Genomic DNA, 18,735 nt, shown 5'->3' on the forward strand with positions numbered 1-18,735 from the left:
TGTTTATTTAATACAACGTGTCAGTGATTTTGTTTCTCCTACCCCACTGAATCCGCAACGGAGAACAGTCCGAACTACAGGTGTCCTGCCAGGGATGCGAGTTCGGCAGAACCAGCCCCGTGTTTCGCAAACAAGCCAGGGTCGTACTGCTCCCTAATGGCCGACCGTCAGCTTCGCAGCACGACAGACTTGCACACGAGCGGCTGAAAACTGCGAGAGGAACACACACAAAATGTTACGTTGTCTCCCTGGCGCCAGGATCGGGGAGGGATGTCTCGGATCGTGTCATGGCATTCTCAGGAGTGAAGGTGAGCGGCTAAAAGTATTGGTATATTGGTACCGAATGACATAGGTAGACAAGCTGAGGAGGTCCCCAAAGAGAGATTTTAGGGAGCAAGGTAGAAAGCTAAGAAACAGGACCTCCAGGGTAGTAATCTCTGGATTGCTGCCTGTGCCACGTGCAGGTGAGGGTAAGAAAAGGTTGATTTGGCAGGTGAATCCATGGCTGAGGAACTAGTGCAGGGAACAAGGGTTCAGATTTATTGATCATTGGGATCTCTTCTGGGGTAGGTATGACCTGTACAAAAGGGAAGGGTTACACCAGAACCTGAGGGGAACCCATGTCCTTGTGGGCAGGTTGGCTAGAGATGTTCAGGTAGGTTTGGTAGGAGGATGGGAACTGAGTGATAGTACTGAAGATGAGCTAGTTGGTTTACAAACAGGTAGTGTGTAGTGAGACTCCTAGCAAGGTGAGGCTGTTGATAGGGTGAAATTGCAGTCAACAGGATGAGATGCAATGTAAAAGGCAGACAAAATTGAAAAGGATGAACACAGGACCGAAGGTGCTATACAGTATTTGAATATGTGCAGAATACGGAATAAGGTCGATGAATTTGTAGCACAGTTACAAATTGTCATGGATGATGTTGCAGGTATCACAGAATCATGGCCGAAAGAAGAACGTAGCTGGGATCTTAATGTCCAATAATACACATTGTATCGAAAGGACAGGCAGGAAGGCAAATGGGGCGGCATGGGTCTGTTGGTAAAAAATGAAAGTAAATCATTAGAAGAAGGTGACATAGGGTTGGAAGGTGTTGAGCCATTGTGGATAGAGCTAAGGAACTGAAAGGGTAAATAGATCCTGCTGGGAGTTATATACAGACCCCCAAACAGTGGTAAAGATGTGGTCTATAAGTTACAATGAGGGATAGAAATTGCATGGCAAAAGGCAATGTTACATTAGTCATGGGGGATTTATTTCAATATGATTGGGAAAATCAAGTTGTTCCTGGATTCCATGAGGGGGAATCTCTAAAATGCCGATTTTTAGAGCAGCTCATATTTGAACTCACCAGAGGATCAGCTATTCAAGATTGGGTTTTGTGCAATGAAATGGAATTGATCGGAGAGCTTAAGATAAAGGAACCTTTATTGGCAAGTGATCATAATATGATCGAATTCACCCTGAAATTTGAGAAGGAGAAGCTAAAGTCAGATGTATTAGTATTATAATGGAGTAAAAGGAATTTCAGAGGCATGCGAGGGGGGTTGGCCAGAATTGATTGGAAAAGAACTCTGCGAGGGATGATGATAGAGCAACAATAGCTGGAATTTTTGGAAGCAATTCAGCAGGGACAGGATAGATACATCCACAGGAAGAAGTAATCCTAAAGGCAAGATGTCACAACGGTGGCAAACAAGAGGTCAAAGTCAACATAAAATTCAAAGAGTGGGCATATAATAGACCAAAAATTAGTGGGAAGTTAGAAGATTGGGAAGCTTTTAAAAACCATCAGAAGGCAAATAAAAAAGTCATTAAGAAGGAAAAGATGGAATATGAAAGTTTTCCTCTTTAACATTAAAGAGGATACCAAGAGTTTCTTCAGATACATACAGTAAATTATAAAAGAAAGATGAGAATGGATATTGGACTGCTGGAAAATGATGCTGGAGGTGGAGTAATGGGGGACAATGAAATGGCAGATGAAATGTATCAGTATTTTGCACGAGTCTTCACTGTGGAAGATAGTGTCAGGGGTCATGAAGTGTGTGAAGTTACCATTACTAAGGAGAAGGTTCTTAGGAAACCAAATGGTCTGAAGGTAGATAAGCCACTTGGACTGGATGGTGTACACCCTAGGGTTCTGAAAGATGTGGCTGAAGAGATTGTGGAGGCATTAGTAATGATCTTTCAAGAATCACTAGATTCTGGAATGGTTCTGGAAAACTGCAAATGTCACTCCACTCTTCAACAAGGGAGAGAGGCGGAAGAAAGGAAACTATAGGCGAATTAGTCTGATCTCAGTGGTTGGGAAGATGTTGGAGTCGATTGTTAAGGATGTGGTTTTGGGGTACTTGGAAGCACATGATGAAATAGGCCATAGTCAGCATGGTTTCCTCAAGGGAAAATTTTGCCCGACAAATCTGTTGGAATTCTTTGAAGAAATAACAAGCAGGATAGACAAAGAAGAATCGATGGATATTGTGTACTTGGATTTTCAGAAGGGCTTTGACAAGGTGCCACACATGAGGCTGCTTAACAAATTACAAGCCCATGCCATTACAGGAAAGTTTCTAGCATGGATAAAGCAGTGGCTGATTGGCAGAAAGAAAAGAGTGGGAATAAAGGGAGCCTTTTCTGGTTGGTTGCTCGTGACTTGCAGTGTCCACAGTGGTCTGCGTTTGGACTGATTCTTTTAATGTCAATGACGTGGATGATGGAATTGATGGCTTTGTGGCAAGGTTTGCAGACAAAACAAAGATAGATGGAGGGGCAGGTAGTTTTGAGGAAGTAGCGAGGCTACAGAAGGACTTAGATTAAGAAATTTGGCAAAGAAGTGGCAGATGGAATATAGTGTCGGAAAGTGTATGGTCATGCACTTTGGTAGAGAAATTAAAGGGTTGGCTACCTTCTAAACAGAGAGAAAATACAAAAATCTGAGTGCAAAGGGACTTGGAAGTCCTTGAGCAGGATTCCCTAAAGGTTAATTTGCAGATTGAGTCTGTGGTGAGGAAAGCAAATGCATTCATTTCGGGAGGACTAGAATATAAGAGCAAAGATATAATATTGAGACTTTATGAAGCACTGGTGAGGACTTACTTGAAATATTGTTAGCACTTTTGTGCCACTCATTTTAGAAAAGATGTTTTGAAACTGGAGAAGGTTCGAAGGAGGTTCACGTAAATGATTCCAGGATTGATGTTTGTCATATGAAGAATGTTTGATACTTCTGAGCCACTGTTCGCTGGAATTCAGAAGAATGAGAGGTAACCTAATTGCAACCTATTAAATGGTGAAAGGCATTGATAGAATGGATATGGAGGAGATGTTTCCTATGGTGGGCTCCTCTAGTGGACACAGCCTCAGAACAGAGAGGCGTTCTTTTAGAATGGAGATGAGAAGGAATTTCTTTAGCTAGAGAGTGGTGAATCTATGGAATTCATTGCCCCAACTGTGGAGGCCAAGTCTTTATGTATACTTAAGACAGAAGGTGATAGGTTAGGGGATGAAGGGATACTGGGGTGGGGGTGGGGGTGTGGAGGGGTGGCAGGAGATCGGGGCATGATAAAATGGCCCAATAGGAAAGGTGAAGAAGCCAAAATAAGCTGGGGGTGGGGGGGGGGGTTGAGGCTGAAGTGAGAAGCTGGGAGGTCATAGGTAAAATAGGTAAAGGGCTTAAGAAGAGATCATCTCAACTTCAGCATTCCTGCCTTCTCTATGTACCTTACCTTCCCTCCACACTGTACGCACTGTCCTCCATTCTCTCTGTACCAATCCCAACCTCACCATCAAACCTGCAGACTGGGGGGAGGGGGTTGCTGTTGTAGTCTGGTGGACTGATTTCTACCTTAATGAGGCCAGGTGTCAACTCTTAGACACCTCCTCTTACTTACCATAAGATCATAAGACATAGGAACAGAATTAGGCCATTTGGCCCATCAAATCTGCTCCACCATTTTATCTTGGCTGATCCAATTTTCCTCTCAGCCTCAATCCCCTGCCTTCTTCCCATATACCTTCATGCCCTGACCAATCAAGAATCTTTCTGGTCCAGATGACTTACCTACCTTGAGACCTTTCAGTTTCCGAAGAACCTTCTCTCTAGTAATGGTAACTTTACACACTTCATGCCCCTAACACCTGGGACTTCCACCATACTGCTAGTGTCTTTCACAGTGAAGACTGATGCAAAATACTTATTCAAGTCATCTGCCATTCCGTTGTCCCCCATTACTACCTCTCCAGCATCATTTTCCAGGAGTTCAATATCCACTCTCACCTCCTTTACACTTTATGTATCTGAAGAAACCTTTGGTATTCACTTTAATATTGGCTAGCTTGCTTTTGTATTCCATCTTTACCTTCTTAATGACTTTTTAGTTGCCTTCTGTTGGTATTTAAAAGCTTCCCAATCCTCTAACTTCCCACTAATTTTTGCTCTATTATATGCCCTATTATTTGGCTTTGACTTCTCTTGTTCGCATGGTTGTGTCATCTTTCCTTTAGAATACTGCGTCCTCTTTGGGATGTAGATATTTTGTGCCTTCAGAATTGCTTCCAGAAATTTCAGCCATTACTGCTCTGCCATCATCCCTGCCAGTGTTCTTTTCCAATCAATTTTGGCCAGCTCCTTTCTCATGCCTCTGTAATTCCCTCTACTGCACTCTAATACTGATACATCTGATTTTAGCTTCTCCTTCTCAAATTTCAGGGTGAATTTGATCAACTTATGATCACTTTCCATTTAGGGTTCTTTTACCTTAAGCTCTCTAATCAATTCTGGTTCATTGCACAAAACCCAATCTAGAATAGCTGGTCCTCTGGTGGGCTCAACCATGAGCTGCTGTATAAAGCCATCTCATAGGCACTCCAGAAATTCCCCCTCCTGTAATCTAGCACCAACCTGATTTTCCCAATCTTCCTGCATATTGAAATCCCCCATGACCATTGTAACATTGTCCATTTGGCATTCATTTTCTATCTCCCATTGTAATTTGGAGGCCACATCCATACTACTGTTTGGGGGTCTGTATACAACTCCCAGTAGGGTATATTTACTCTTGCAGTTCCTTAGTTCTATCCACAATGATTCAACACCTTTGACCCTATGTCACCCCTATCTAATGATATAATTTCATTTTTTACCAGCAGAGCAACTCCAGTCCCTCTGCCTTTCTGCCTATCCTTTCGATACAATGTGTATCCTTGGACATTCACCTCCCAGCTATAATCTTTTAGCCATGAGTCCGTGATGCCTACAAACATCATACCTGCTAATCTGCAACCGTGCTGCAAGTTCATCCACTTTATTCTGTATACTGCACGCATTCAGATACAACACCTTCAGTCCTATATTCACCCTTTTCGATTTTGTCACACTATGTTCAAACTTTTGATTCCTAACTTGGGGTGAAGTCTTACCAACATCGGCCTCCACAACCTCTCCACTCACTGTTCTGGCACTCTGGTTCCCATCCCCCTGCAACTCTAGTTTAAACTCCACCATGCAGCATTAACAAACCTTCCTGTTAAGATATTAGTCCCCTCCAGTTCAGGTGCAAACCATTCCTTCTGTACATGCCCCACCTTCCTAAAAGAAAGACCAATGATCCGAAAATCTTATGCCCTCCCTCCTACACCAACTCCTTAGCCAAGTATTAAACTGTATAATCTTTCTGTTCCTGGCCTCACTTGCATGTGGCTTGGGTAGCAATCCTGAGATCACAACTCTGGAGGTCCTGCCCTTTAATTTAGCACCTAACTCCCTGAACTCCCTATGCAGAACCTCATCACTCGTCCTAACCATGTCATTGGTTCTTACACGGACGACGACCTCAGGCAGTTCATCCTCCCACTTATGAATGCTAAGCAGTCGATCCGAGGTATCCTGGACCTAGGCACTCAGGAGGCAACATAGCATCTGGGAATCTCATTCTCGCTCACAGAACCTCCTGCCCGTTTCTCTAACAAACCAATCAAGAAGAGAGCATGCCTCTTTTTCCCCCTTCCCGTCTGAGTCACAGGGGCAGACTCAGTGCCAGAGACCTGATCACTGTGACTTTCTTCTGTTAGGTCATCCCCCACCCCGGACAGTATCCAAAGTGATATACCTGTTGTTGAGGGGGATGGACGCAGAGGTACTCTGCACTGGCTCCGTAACTCCTTTCCCCTTCCTGACTGTCACCCAGTTTCCTGTATCCTGCACTATCTATCACCTGCTTGTCCCCCCAAATGATCCGGAGTTCATTCAATTCCAGCTCCAACTCCTTAACGCGGATTGTTAGAAGCTGCAGCTGAATGCACTTCTCATGGTTACAGTGGTCAGAGATACTGGATGTCTTTCTGCCTTCCCACATCCTGCAAGTGCCGTATTGCACTATCCTGCCTGTCATCTCTACCTAGCTGAGTAGATATAAAGAAGAGAAGGAGAAAAAAGGAGAAAAAAACTTGAGCTTTGCTTTCTCTGAGTGAAGCCTCGAAGAGCTAAAACCACTCTGACTCTGTCCACTCCGACGATGGCTGCTGTGCTTGCCTCTGCCTGCCTTTAATTTGCTCTTACTAATTAATCCCAAACACCGATTGGCCGCTGGTCAAAGCCCTGAAGAGAACCCCACTCAGGATCATCAGTTTATTGTCTCCCACACCATCACCACTCTCATCAGCTCTGGAGATCTCCCATCCATTGCCACCCACCTCATAGTTCCCTTACCACACACTGCTCATTTCTACCTCCTACGCAAGATCCAGAAACCTGACTGTCTGGGTAGGCCAATAGTTTGTGCCTGCTCCGGTCTCACTGAACTCATGTCTGCAAACCTCGACTCCATTTTATCTTTCTTGGTTCAGTCACCTCCCACCTGCATCCATGATACTTCACATGCTCTTGATCTCTTCAACAACTTTCAGTCCCCGGTTCTAATTGCCTCATTTTCACGATGGTTGTCTGGTGCCTATACACTTCTATTGCCCATAAAGGTGACCTTAAAGCTCTCCACTCTTTCTTTCTAGACAACAGACCTAACCAGTTCCCCTCCATCACCCCACTTTTCCATCTGCTGGAACTAGTCCTCACACTCAACAATTTCTCTTTCAGCTCCTCCCACTTTCTCCAAACCCAAGATGTAGCCATGGCCACCCACATGCACCCCAGCAATACCTGCCTTTTCATTGGCTGCGTGAAACAGTCCATGTTCAAAGCCTTCACTGGTAACACTCTCTAACTCTTTCTGCACTACATTGATGACTATATTGGTGCTACTTCATGCACCTTTGCTGAGCTCATCAACTTTGCCTCCAACTTCCACCCTGCCCTTAAATTCACTTGGACCACTTCTGACATCTCTCTCTCTCTCTCCTTTCTCGATCTCTCTGGCTCCAGCTATGGATGCAGGCTGTTTACTGTTATCTTTTACAAACCACCTGTTTCCCGTTGCTATCTTGACTATACCTTTTCCCACCCTGTCACTTGTAAAAATGCTATTTCTGCATTTCCACAGCATCTGTTCCCAGGATAAGATTTTCCTTTCTAGAATATCAGAGATGCACTCCTCGAAATAATGGGGTTTCCTTTCCTCTACCATTGTTGCTGCCCTTACCCACATTGTCTACATTTCCCAGACATCCACCCACACCCCATCTTCCTGCTGCCTTAGGGGAAACAGACTTCCTCTTGTCCTTACCTGCCATTCCATGAGCCTCCTCATCCAGCACATCACTCTCCACAACTTCCATTATTTTCAATGGGACCCTACCATTAAAGACATCATTACCTCCACCCCCCACTCTCCATAATTTGCAAGGATCACTCTTTCCGTGATTCCCTTGCCCATTCGTCTCTCCCCACTGATGTCCCTCCTGGCATATCATTGCAAGTGGAAAAATGCTACACCTACCCATTCACCTCCCCCCTACCGCCATTCAGGGACACGAACAGTACTTCCAGCTGAGGCAACACTTTATCTGCCAGTCTGTCAGGTCATCTACTGCATCTGGTGCTCCTAGTGTGGCCTCCTTTACATCGGTGAGACCCAGTGTAGATTGAAGGGGTGCTTTGTTGAGCACTTTTACTCTGCAACAAGTAAGGTTTCCTGATGGCCAACCATTTTAATTCAGTTGCCCATTCCCATTCCAACATGTCTGTCCATGGCCTCCTCTACTGCCAAAATGAGGTCTTCTCCCCCTCCTGTCTTTTCCATTCCCCATCCTGGCTCCCCTCTCACCACTTCTCTTCTCCTTACCTGCCTACCACCTCCCTCTGGTGCCTTCTCCCTCTCTTTCTCTCATGGCCCTCTCCTATCAGATTCCTTCTTTTTCAGCCCTTTACCTTTTCCACCTATCACCTTCCTGCTTCTCACTTCATCCCCTCCCCACCCATCTATCTTCCCCCTCACCTGTTTTCACCTATCATCTTCTAGCTTGAACTCCTCCTTCCCGCACCCCCCCCCAACAGCTTCTTATTGTGGTTTCTTCCCCTTTTCTTTCCAGTCCTGATGAAGGGTCTGGGTCCAAAACGTTGACTGTTTGTTCCTCTCCCTAAATGATGCTTGACTTGCCGAGTTCCACCAGCATTGTGTGTGTGTTACTCTGGATTTCCAGCATTTTCAGAATGTCTTGTGCTTATGAAAACTCCAAGTCTTTCTAAGAGGTCCTGCTGTTGAGTATTTAACTATTCATTCATTTTTTTAATTACTTAGATAACAATGCAAATAGAATAAGTTATTAAAGAAACATTAACAGATTAAGAGGATAAAGAAAACTCTGCTTATCACTTTGGAGCAAGGTAAAAATGTTTTATAAACACGGTGCTGGAACACACAAAATGTTAGAGGATCTGAACAATTTGGAGGGGAATAAACAATTAATGTTTTGGACAAAGAGTAATATTCTATTGCTTTATAAATGGCAAAAGGATATAAGCAATGGCACAGACAAGGCACTCAAAAGTTTATATACACAGATCACTAAAATGTCACACTTGTTACATACCCCATAACTGGGTTGCCAAACCAGCAGAAATGGACCACGTGTTGGAGTCTGGTTTAACAGAAACTAATAAAGTTTTATTAAAGAAATAAGTAACACAGTACTCTAATCGTAAGGATGTAAACGCAACAGGTTAGCAATAATAATACACACGTGTACACAGAACTAGGGTAATAGAAATCAACCAAGCTCCATCGCAGTCTAGGGGTAAAATGATCAGTCTGAAGTGACGCAGAGTTCAGTTCAGCTTAGTACAGTTCGCAGTAATCGCTGTTGTGCCATTGGAGAGAGACAGAATGCAAATTTTGATTCAAACAGACCTTTGATGTTCTTCGCAGTTAGCTTTCGGGCGAACCTTTTTATGTCTTCTGTGGTCACCGACTGTGACCCCTCCGTTCCGGATACGACCGTTCTTCCGCGGTGAAGCTGGCACCCAGGCAAGGGCGGACACACACACCAGGTTCCCGCCAATTGTCCCTTTTCACCCTGTGCGTCTATGGTTGGTTCCCGCGACCAGACCTCCAAACTCCCACCGACTTGTGGGGGCACACCACTCTTCCAGGGTCTCATGATCTTGTGGTGTGTGTGCCTTAGTGAACCTGTTCTTTTCATCCCCCTGCTGGGGTATTGCCTGTCCATCAAACTTCAAACAGTTCAGGTTCAAAGCAACCGGTCTGTCAATATTCTGAAATGTGTTTCTTTCTCGTTATCTCTCTCCTCTCTCATTAACATTTTGAATGTTTCTCCATTGTCTCACTTATCTCTCTCTCATTAGCATCAATCTTCTGATAACTTGGTTTTCTCTCACACATTCAAATGCTGAAAATAATTTTTAAAAATGGAAATTTAGCACTTGTATGTGAAGTCTTGATAGAACTTTGAAAAGACTTGATTAGATTACAGCTGTAATATTATTGGCAAGTTAAAGCATTGCACCTGAGGAAGGATTTTCCCCATGGAGTGGTTGTGCTGTATACCAAAAAGACTCCAAGGGTTAGATAATACAGTGAGATTTCAGAAGTATCTTCTAGGATCAAGCAGATTAAGGAGGGACTCTTTAAGGTTTGCCATAATAAATTAGATGAAGTGAAACTAAGCCTTGTGTCATGAGGCCTGTGGCTTGCCGTAGAGCATTGAGTTTCTAGGGTTTTTGAGCACCTGTATTTACTAATCATTATCTTAACTAGAGTTGCTAAGCCCTTGTGTTTTTGGTTTAATCTTGTCAAATTAATTGTGGCTGGCACGTACTTCCCACATTCTGTGATTATTTGGGGAGGACTCTCATTCAGTGCTGGACAGGATGAAGTACCTTGTGGTGTTGTTCAGTCGCTCCTTTGAGGCTCTGATTCTGATGTTTAACCTCTTATTTCCGTCTCTTCCCAAAGATCCTGCTGTTCCTCCACTCCTTCGTGAGTGCACCATGACACCTTGTGGCTCAAGTTTGTTCAGTTATTCAGTGAGATCATGGATGAATCTATTTTCTTGCCTCAATATCAGTTCTTAAATTCCTCAGCTTTCTGCTAGTTGAGATTTTCAGGATTAAATATACAGGGAACAGTGACATTCAGGAATGGTGCATGTTTTGAACAACAATTGATATTAGGTCCATTACTTATTTTCAATTTGAACTGGACAGATTGAAGTTGAGCATTGATGTTAGGGGTTATTGAAACAAAGGTAGGCAAAAGGAAAGATATAATTAAGGTTGAAAGAGTACTTTGAGGGTCTAGAGGAAAGATTGAATAAGATAGGACTTTATTCCTTGGAACGTAGAAGATTGAGGGGAGATTTGATCGAAGTATACAAAATTATGAAGGGTGTAGATATGGTAAATGTAAGCAAGTTTTTTCCACTGAGGTTGGGTGGAACTGCAACCAGAGGTCATGGGTGAAGGCTAAAAGGTGAAAAGTTTAAAGGGAACATGAGGGGAAACTTTTTCACTCAGAGGGCCTTGAGAGTGTGGAATGAGCTGCCAACCCAAGTGGTGCATGCAAGCTTGGTTTCAACATTCATGTGAAGTTTGGATAGTTATGTGGATGGTAGGAGTACGGAGGGCTATGGTCCAGGTGCAGGTCAATGGGAGTAGGCAGTCTAAATGGCTTGGCACAGGCTAGATGGGCCAAAGAGCCTGTTTCTGTGCTGTACTTTAGTAAGGTTGAGCATCATCTGTTAGAGCGATTTAAAAATTTTTTTGGTTTAGTACATTTAGCAAATAGCTTCAGTCACCAACCTTCATATTTGAATATAGAATGTAGATTTAATTTAAAATGCAGCTCTGAACAATAGGCTCCCAAAAGCCCTGACTCACAGACCAGACAATGCTGATTAAAATTCATTTAGATATCTATGGTGTGAATGCAAATTGAGAGGTATGAAGTCTATGTAGTTTCAAAGAAAGCATTGAGGATGCATTGTAAATATGGGGCTTAGCACATGAAATATTGGGTAGCATCTGGCCAGCCAGCCCTTCCCACTGAAAGCATCTCAATATGATGCCTGCTGTATCTTGCTTTGTTGAATAAAGAGGGTGCTTCATATCTACCAATACCTTTCTCTGGTGACTTAATTCATACAACAACATCATCCATAATCATTCTTAATGGTGACTATTATTTTCAGTGTGCCAACACAATGTTTTCTCAACACAGAAGAGGGTCATTTGAAAATCATGACCAAAACCTGGTACAAGCTCATGTTCTACTGTGAAGTGACTACATGTTTCTGAGATTTGGATCATTGAAATATAGCAGACAAACTGCTACCTCGGTTGACTTTTAGTGGCTCATAAGCCAATGTTAACAGCAAGATGCTTAGGAGGACAATATGTTAAAAATAATGAATTTTAAAAAACCATGAAAGAGGACAGCCACCCACCACGGGTTGGGAGCCAGATTAAGACCATTCAGTTAGTTATTATGTTAATTGTATCAAAATTTATTACAAAAAAAAGATACAAAACAAGGAAACAAAATAAAGAAAGGTAAATAATCTATAAAACCCCTTTAAAATCTCCTAAGCAGTTCTCAAAATATGACAACAAAGCCATTGAATTTCATAATACCCAGGTATACCAATAATCATTGCCTGGGAACCACTTCCCTTTTTGGCAAGAATAAATCCAAAGAAGCTATGTTTTAAGATTTCAGTTCTCTATTAAGGTTCTGACCAAACACACATACTTGGCTGATATTTTGATATAGGACTTTGAAAGATCTAAAATTTCCTTCTAATTTGATGGCCAAATCAATGACAGTAGCAAAGTCTTCCTTGATAAAATGGTATCAGCAGCATCTGACATCACTGTACCACAGTGGTTAGCACAATGCTTTAGAGTACAGGTGCCGTGGGTTCAATTCCTGCTGCTGCCTGTAAGGAATTTATATGGCCTCCCCACGACTGCATGAAGAGTCTCAGCCCAAAACATGGGCTGTTACTTTTTCCCCATAGATGCTGCCTGGCCTGCTGAGTTCCTCCAGCATTTTGTGTGTGTTACTTTGGGTTTCTAGCATCTGCAGACTTTCTCATGTTTGTAATAAAAGTCTCCGCTCCTTAAAAAAAAATCAGAGCATCCAGCTTGCCTTATCAAGATGGCTTTAACAGCGAGGCAGCGCCTGGATTCATTGGCAGATTGGCATTACCAAGTCTTGAACTGTTTTTGACAGGGCAGTGTTAGGTCCTGACATCAGAGCGGTGATACAATCAGAATGTTTAAAGAACACAAAGACCGTAATCCAGCTTCTCTATTAAGGTCATTTCTCATGTTTTCTTTTCCTGGCATCATAGAAGACTATTGGGTCTGTTAGATTTTTATTTCAATTTTAGATCTTTCAAAGTCTTGCTGGCTGTCAGAGGAATCCAATGTCTCATTTCTCTCCTGATTTCCTACAACCTTTTCTTTACATGGCACCAACTTCCCCTTTTTCCAACAGTAGGGGTAAATTACAGCAGTCAATTTATGAAGCGACCAACTTAGTTAGGGATGTGTGAGGAAACCCGAGTACCCAGGGGGAAATCTATGAATTTACAGGGAACATTTCACATGGACACTTGAAAATTGATGAAGTTATAGGGAAAAGTTTTACATGGACAACACCTGGGATCAGGATTGTACTTGGTCTCTGGAGCTATGTGGCAGCAGCACTATCCGCTGAAGTTATCCAAACCAATAACCTAGAAGCCTGAATTAAAAATCTAGAGAGGCACAAATTGAAATCCTACAACAGCAGCTGTAGATTTCAAATAGTCTGATAATGTCCGTTGTAAAAGCATAAACTAACATTAAAAGAGTGATCCTATCAATCATGACTACTAATAGTCTTGAAGTCTCTATCTGATTCTCCAACACCCTCTAGGGAAAGAAAACTGCTACCTTTACTTGGTCTCACTTTCTGACACACAGCAGGTTAACCCTTCACTATTTTCTGAAATGGTCCAGCAAGGTACTGAGTTATATTACTACAGCTAAAATAGAAAGTGGATAAAATCTGACAACACCTGACATTGACTTAGGCACTGAATTCAAACACAACCTGGCCAAGTTGCAAAAGCTTTTCCATACATGAGGGGGCCGTGGTCTAAATTGAGAAAGTTGTCCCAACGGCTAGTTAAGCAGGACCCTGAAAGGTGCACTCAGAATCTCACTTTATACGAAAGACTCCTCCATCTCAATTACTATATACATATTGTCCCACCAGCAGGATAGGCTAACCAGAGGTGGCTTGACAATGGTCCTGGAAGTTTTTAAACATTGATTCTTGATCCATGAAATCTCAGGGCAAATCAAGCCATGGGCAAGGTTCAATTCCGCCACTAACTGCAAGGAGTTATTATGTTCTCCCTGTGACCACATGGGCTTCCTACCACATTCCAAAAGCATACTGGTTAGTAGGGTAATTGGTCACATGGGTATTACTGGTGTTACCCAGTAAGCCGGAAGGCCTGCAATGTGCTGCATCTCTAAATTAAAAAAAACTCCCAAGAATGTACACTATCTGCCAAATTCAAGTGATATCAGCTGAGAATATCAGAAATCAAAAAGACTATGAGACCATAACCCAAATTGTATTTCTGAACTGGCTGTACCTCTACCAAAAATTCTCAGCTAGTTGGAAGAATTATCAAGAGGCACAAACTCACCAATAACCCATTTACTGATGTCCAGCTTGAGTTTTGTCAGGGTCTAAAATTAAAAAAGCAGAACCATGTATTTTTCTTTGTGATGCTTTGCAAATTGTCATGAGGTTAACAAGGTAGAGAATTAAACGTGGGAGAAATGGGTTCAGTTTCTGGGGCATTGTCAACAGTTTATGGGAAAAGAGGTAGCCTCTCAGCTACAAGTTTTTTGTTGAATTACACTAGTGTCCTAGCAATTCATATAATCAAGGTTTTAAATTAAGCTTCAGCACAAAGATTTGGAGTGGGGAGGGTTCAAGTGAGGAAAGATTTAGGAAATCTAGATGGAAAGGATAAAGCAATAGTTCTTGTGCTTTGTTGTGATTTAATTCAGCCCAAAACTATGATGCTCAATCTAAATAATGCAAAATATGAAGCCGTAGGGTACGAGCCACCAAGTTGAATTGGGAAGCTATATTAAAGCTGTGTGATAGTGGACAAGCAGTGGCATACGTTTAAACATAGATGGATAGTTTACAACAGCAGTCTGAAAGTGCAACCAGAAAAACGGTCTGACTATGGCTTACAGGAGAAATTAAAGATAATCACTGGACAGTCACATTGATGATAGATTCCTGAATCAAGCACTTTCTTCTAGCTCCATTATGGGAAGAGATTGGCAGGAAAACAGAAACAACTTTCTGGATGTTCCAAAAGCTACCTTGAAAAAAAGTGATATTTTCTTGGCTGCATGGAATTTCTGGCCCATGACCAATGAAAATGGAGAAGGAATACTAGAGATGGTATTGAAAATCTGAACTTTCTACATCAGAAGACCAGCAGTGAAAAACAAAAATGTACAATGAGGATTTTCCATGCTGGTTCCCAGATACCCATCATTCTCACCTCAAATGCACAGAACCCGAGTGGAATTAAGTCAGCCTTGGCCCTGAGGTGCAACCCAAAGAGAGAAGTCTCATGCCAGCTGGATGAGGGTAATGACTCCATCACCTCACGGAACCCCACCTTGTCTGACTCATGGTAATGATGATCTATCTTCAACCACTGATCAATTTCAAAACCATAACTTCATCAAAACTTTATAACTTCCTTCTGTGACATTCTCTTTCCCTGAAGCATTATAATGACTACACCTTAAGCTCTGAGCTATAGTGCACAGATGTTGTTTTTTAGAATTTCAATTTCCACTAGCTCCTACATTCTCCGGTATCACTTGACATGCTATCTAAGATAAGAAATAGGATATATTTGGAATAGGCTGCTCTGCCCCTCCAGTTTTCCTTTTTGTTCAACAAGATCTTGGCTTATTTTCTACCCCATTACCATTTCCTTTGATTCCCTGAAAATCTAAATATCTATCTGATATGAACTACCAGAGCATATTAGGGTAGAGTGTTCAAATATTCACCATTCTTTAATAAGTGAAGAAAATTTTCCCTACTTCATCCCCCCTTTTGAGACTGTGATTGCTAGTTGACAATTCAGTCAGGAGAAATATATACCCAGTCATGCCAGAATTTTCTATTTCACTAAGATCATTCTTCATGATTCTAAATATTTCTGGATAGGGGCCTAGCCTACAGTCTCCTCAATGGCAGAAGTACCATCCTAGAGAACGAGTCTAGTTGGTCTACTCCCTCTGTAGCAAGAAGCATTTACTTAAAGAAATGAAAATTACTCTGGTGTTCCAGGAGTACTCCCTTCAAAGCCTGATATTATAGCCATAGGATCTCACTTCATAACAATGTATTAGGTTGGTGAGGATCCAAATATTGATGCTACTCATTTTCTTTTTCACCAATTACGTTACCAGTTTAATTTAAAACTAATCCAATGTTAATATTTACTTATAACATAAATTATATAGGAAACACTCAGCAGACTAGATAGTAATGGTGGATAAAGAAAAAATAACAGAAGAACTAGGTGCAGGTGTACATCAAATCAATCCTCAAATCTACTCTGTCATTCAGTAAAGACATTGCTGATCCACTTCCTCATCCTCCCCTATACACCAAAATTCCATTAATTGCAAGTTTAGCAATCACCACCTTGATTATATTCAATATGTTGGCCTCTGCCAATCTCTGGGGTAGAGTCACGATCCTCAGCAGAAATTCCACTTCAACTGTCTTAAAAAGGCAAACTGTTGTTTTGAAGCAAGGCCCCCCTCGTTCTAGATACACACCATGGAGAGGGGTGGCATTTCTCAGCATCCACCTGAACAATCTCCCACTTATGCCTCCAAAAGAACACGTCATTCTTTTAAAGTTCCAATTAACTGACACAATCTGCTCAACATTTCTGTATAAGTACTCTCAGTGGCCACTCTATTAGCCATTTCACTTTGAGGTTTGAAGTGTTGAGCGTTCCGAGATGCTGTTCTGCATGCCACTGTTGTAACAGATGAGTTACTGCCTCCTTCCTAGCAGCTTGATCCAGTCTAGTCATTCTCCTCTGACCTCTTGCATCAACAAGGTGTTTTCGCCCGCAGAACTGAACTGCAGCTCATTAGATTTATTTTGTTTTTCACACCATTTTTTTCTGAACCCTGAAGAATGCTGGGCATGAAGCTCCCAGGAGATCAGCAGTTTATGAGATATTCAAATCACCCTGTCTGGCACCAACAAACATTTCACAGCCAAAGTCAGTTAGATCACATTTCTTCCCCATTCTGATGTTTAGCCTGAACAACAACTGAACCTCTCGACCAAGTCCGTATGCTCTTATGCTGCTGCCACGTGATAGGCTGAATAGATATTTGCTTTAACGAGGTGTACCTAATAAGGTGGCCGCCAGCGTATTGTAAATAGTGCTCCCTATTTATTCATTAATCACGCTGTAACCAGTTTACTTAATCGTAACACGTGCTATCGCAGAATGCAGTGTACCTCACAGCCACACTGGATTAAATTCCATCCATTACCGCTCTACCTTAACTTTCCTACTGATATGTATCCCAGAGAATCCTTAGACAATCTTCTTCCTTATCTACAACTCCTGCATTTTTCATATTGTCTACAAACTTTCTTAATAAACCACCTATATTCTCACCCACGTCCAGTTTCAACACGGATCCTTGCACTACACCGGTTATCATATATAGTACTTCTAGTGATAGAAACACCTCTCTACCACCACCCAAGTTTACTAACACACCTCGAATCTAAAGTTGTTTTAGTGATAGAAGGTAGAGAGCAGCGGTGGATGGGCACATCTTAGCTGGATGCATACTTTCAAATTTAAAACACACCAACACGTCAGGTAAAATTTTACATAATTAGCAACGGAATATTTCTAATGCTAGCGAACTGTCTCAGACCTGAAATACATGCTTCCTGACCTGCGGGCTGTTCAGAGCAATTTCTCTTTCTTTTAAATAAGAATTGCAACGCTGCAGTTTATTTTGACGTTCAGTACCTGAAGCTTGAATAGATTGTTACGTGTGTTACAGACAGACTCGTAATCACTTTCCACGCCACACAAAATGCCCACTAAATAAATTAGCGGTACTAGTACATTCCTAAATGCACAACCCCTCCCTTGTAAATTAATTAAACCTGATTATTTTGCTCACCTTTAAATCAAATGCCGCAGGGAGGGGAAGATGATTGACATCGACTTTGCCCAATTAAAAGTGTTGCTAGGGACGTGATAGACATTCACCATTTCGAATAGGAAAAGAAGCCCGGATACAACGAACCAATGGAAGTTGAAGGAGGGCAAGGACTCGGTGGTTGCCATGGCGAAGAGGGAAGGACGCCGCCCACCGGAGGGAGAGGGAGAGGGAGAGGGAGCGAGCGAGCGCGCTAGCCGGGCTGTCCGAGTGATGGCACAGTGAAGTGGCTGGAGTGGCGGGGCTGGTTGGGCTAAGAGGAATTAGGGGAGGGAGGCTAAAGTGGGGGCAAGGAACGCTTACCTTCGACACGGACTGGGACTTGGCAACAGCGAGGTGCAAGGGGGAACAGGATAATGAGGCAGGCGCAGGGCGTCGGCCCGGACAGCGGCTGGCAGCCCGCAGGCCGCGGATACCCGTGCGGCTCCAGCTAAAATCCGAGTCGGGGCTGAGGGACCTGGTGGAGAGGGAAACGAGCCGCCAAGCACCGTCTCTCTGCGCGACGCGCGCCTGATTGCGGGGCGATGGCGATGGCGATCACCGGCCGACGGAAGGAGCAGGGCCGCGGAATCCAGAGGCGCCCGATGGCTCCGGCGCCTTACTGAAAAAAAAACCGGCGCCGGGAGCGAACAACAGCGCCGGGGTCAGTGTGGGTTCAGGCCCGGAGGAGGCGCTCACCCGCTTCCAGCACAGTGAGCCGCTGCCGCTCGCCACTGTAAGTTTGAAACTTGCGGTATTGCCTTTAAATTCATCCCATCGCATTTTTTAAAAAGGGAATATTTCGCAAATTCAGTCTCATTAGCCACATTTCTCATCTTATTATTTCCGTTTAAATCTTGAATAAGTATTCTGTTTCTATTTTTTGCATTTCATAACTCTTGTTTGCTTTCAAATAATTGTTGCTTTAATCTCAAATTGCAAGTAAGAAAGTTGCCTTTTAGAATTATGTATCTATGTTTAAAAAAGTTTGCAATGAATTAGAGAATTTCTAGTATTTACA

General features: G+C 42.7%; 1 protein-coding gene across 3 annotated transcripts in view; it reads left to right on the top strand.

Moving 5' to 3' along the window:
- The first annotated feature begins 227 nt into the window (after nucleotides 1-227).
- The window catches only part of usp31 (ubiquitin specific peptidase 31), a 165,804-nt gene continuing 147,296 nt past the window's right edge, over nucleotides 228-18,735 (top strand). For 2 of the 3 annotated variants that reach the window (XM_072268482.1, XM_072268483.1), the window contains exon 1: nucleotides 17,912-18,450. Coding sequence is in view for 1 of the 3 variants with exons in the window: in XM_072268484.1 (XP_072124585.1) it covers nucleotides 288-308 (21 nt within the window). In the remaining 2 variants the exon portion in view is untranslated. Of the gene's footprint in view, nucleotides 309-17,911; nucleotides 18,451-18,735 lie in introns of those variants that run through there. The other variant, XM_072268484.1, reaches the window with a different exon arrangement.

This window comes from Mobula birostris, chromosome 9 (assembly GCF_030028105.1).
Source record: "Mobula birostris isolate sMobBir1 chromosome 9, sMobBir1.hap1, whole genome shotgun sequence".
Lineage (NCBI taxonomy): Eukaryota > Metazoa > Chordata > Chondrichthyes > Myliobatiformes > Myliobatidae > Mobula > Mobula birostris.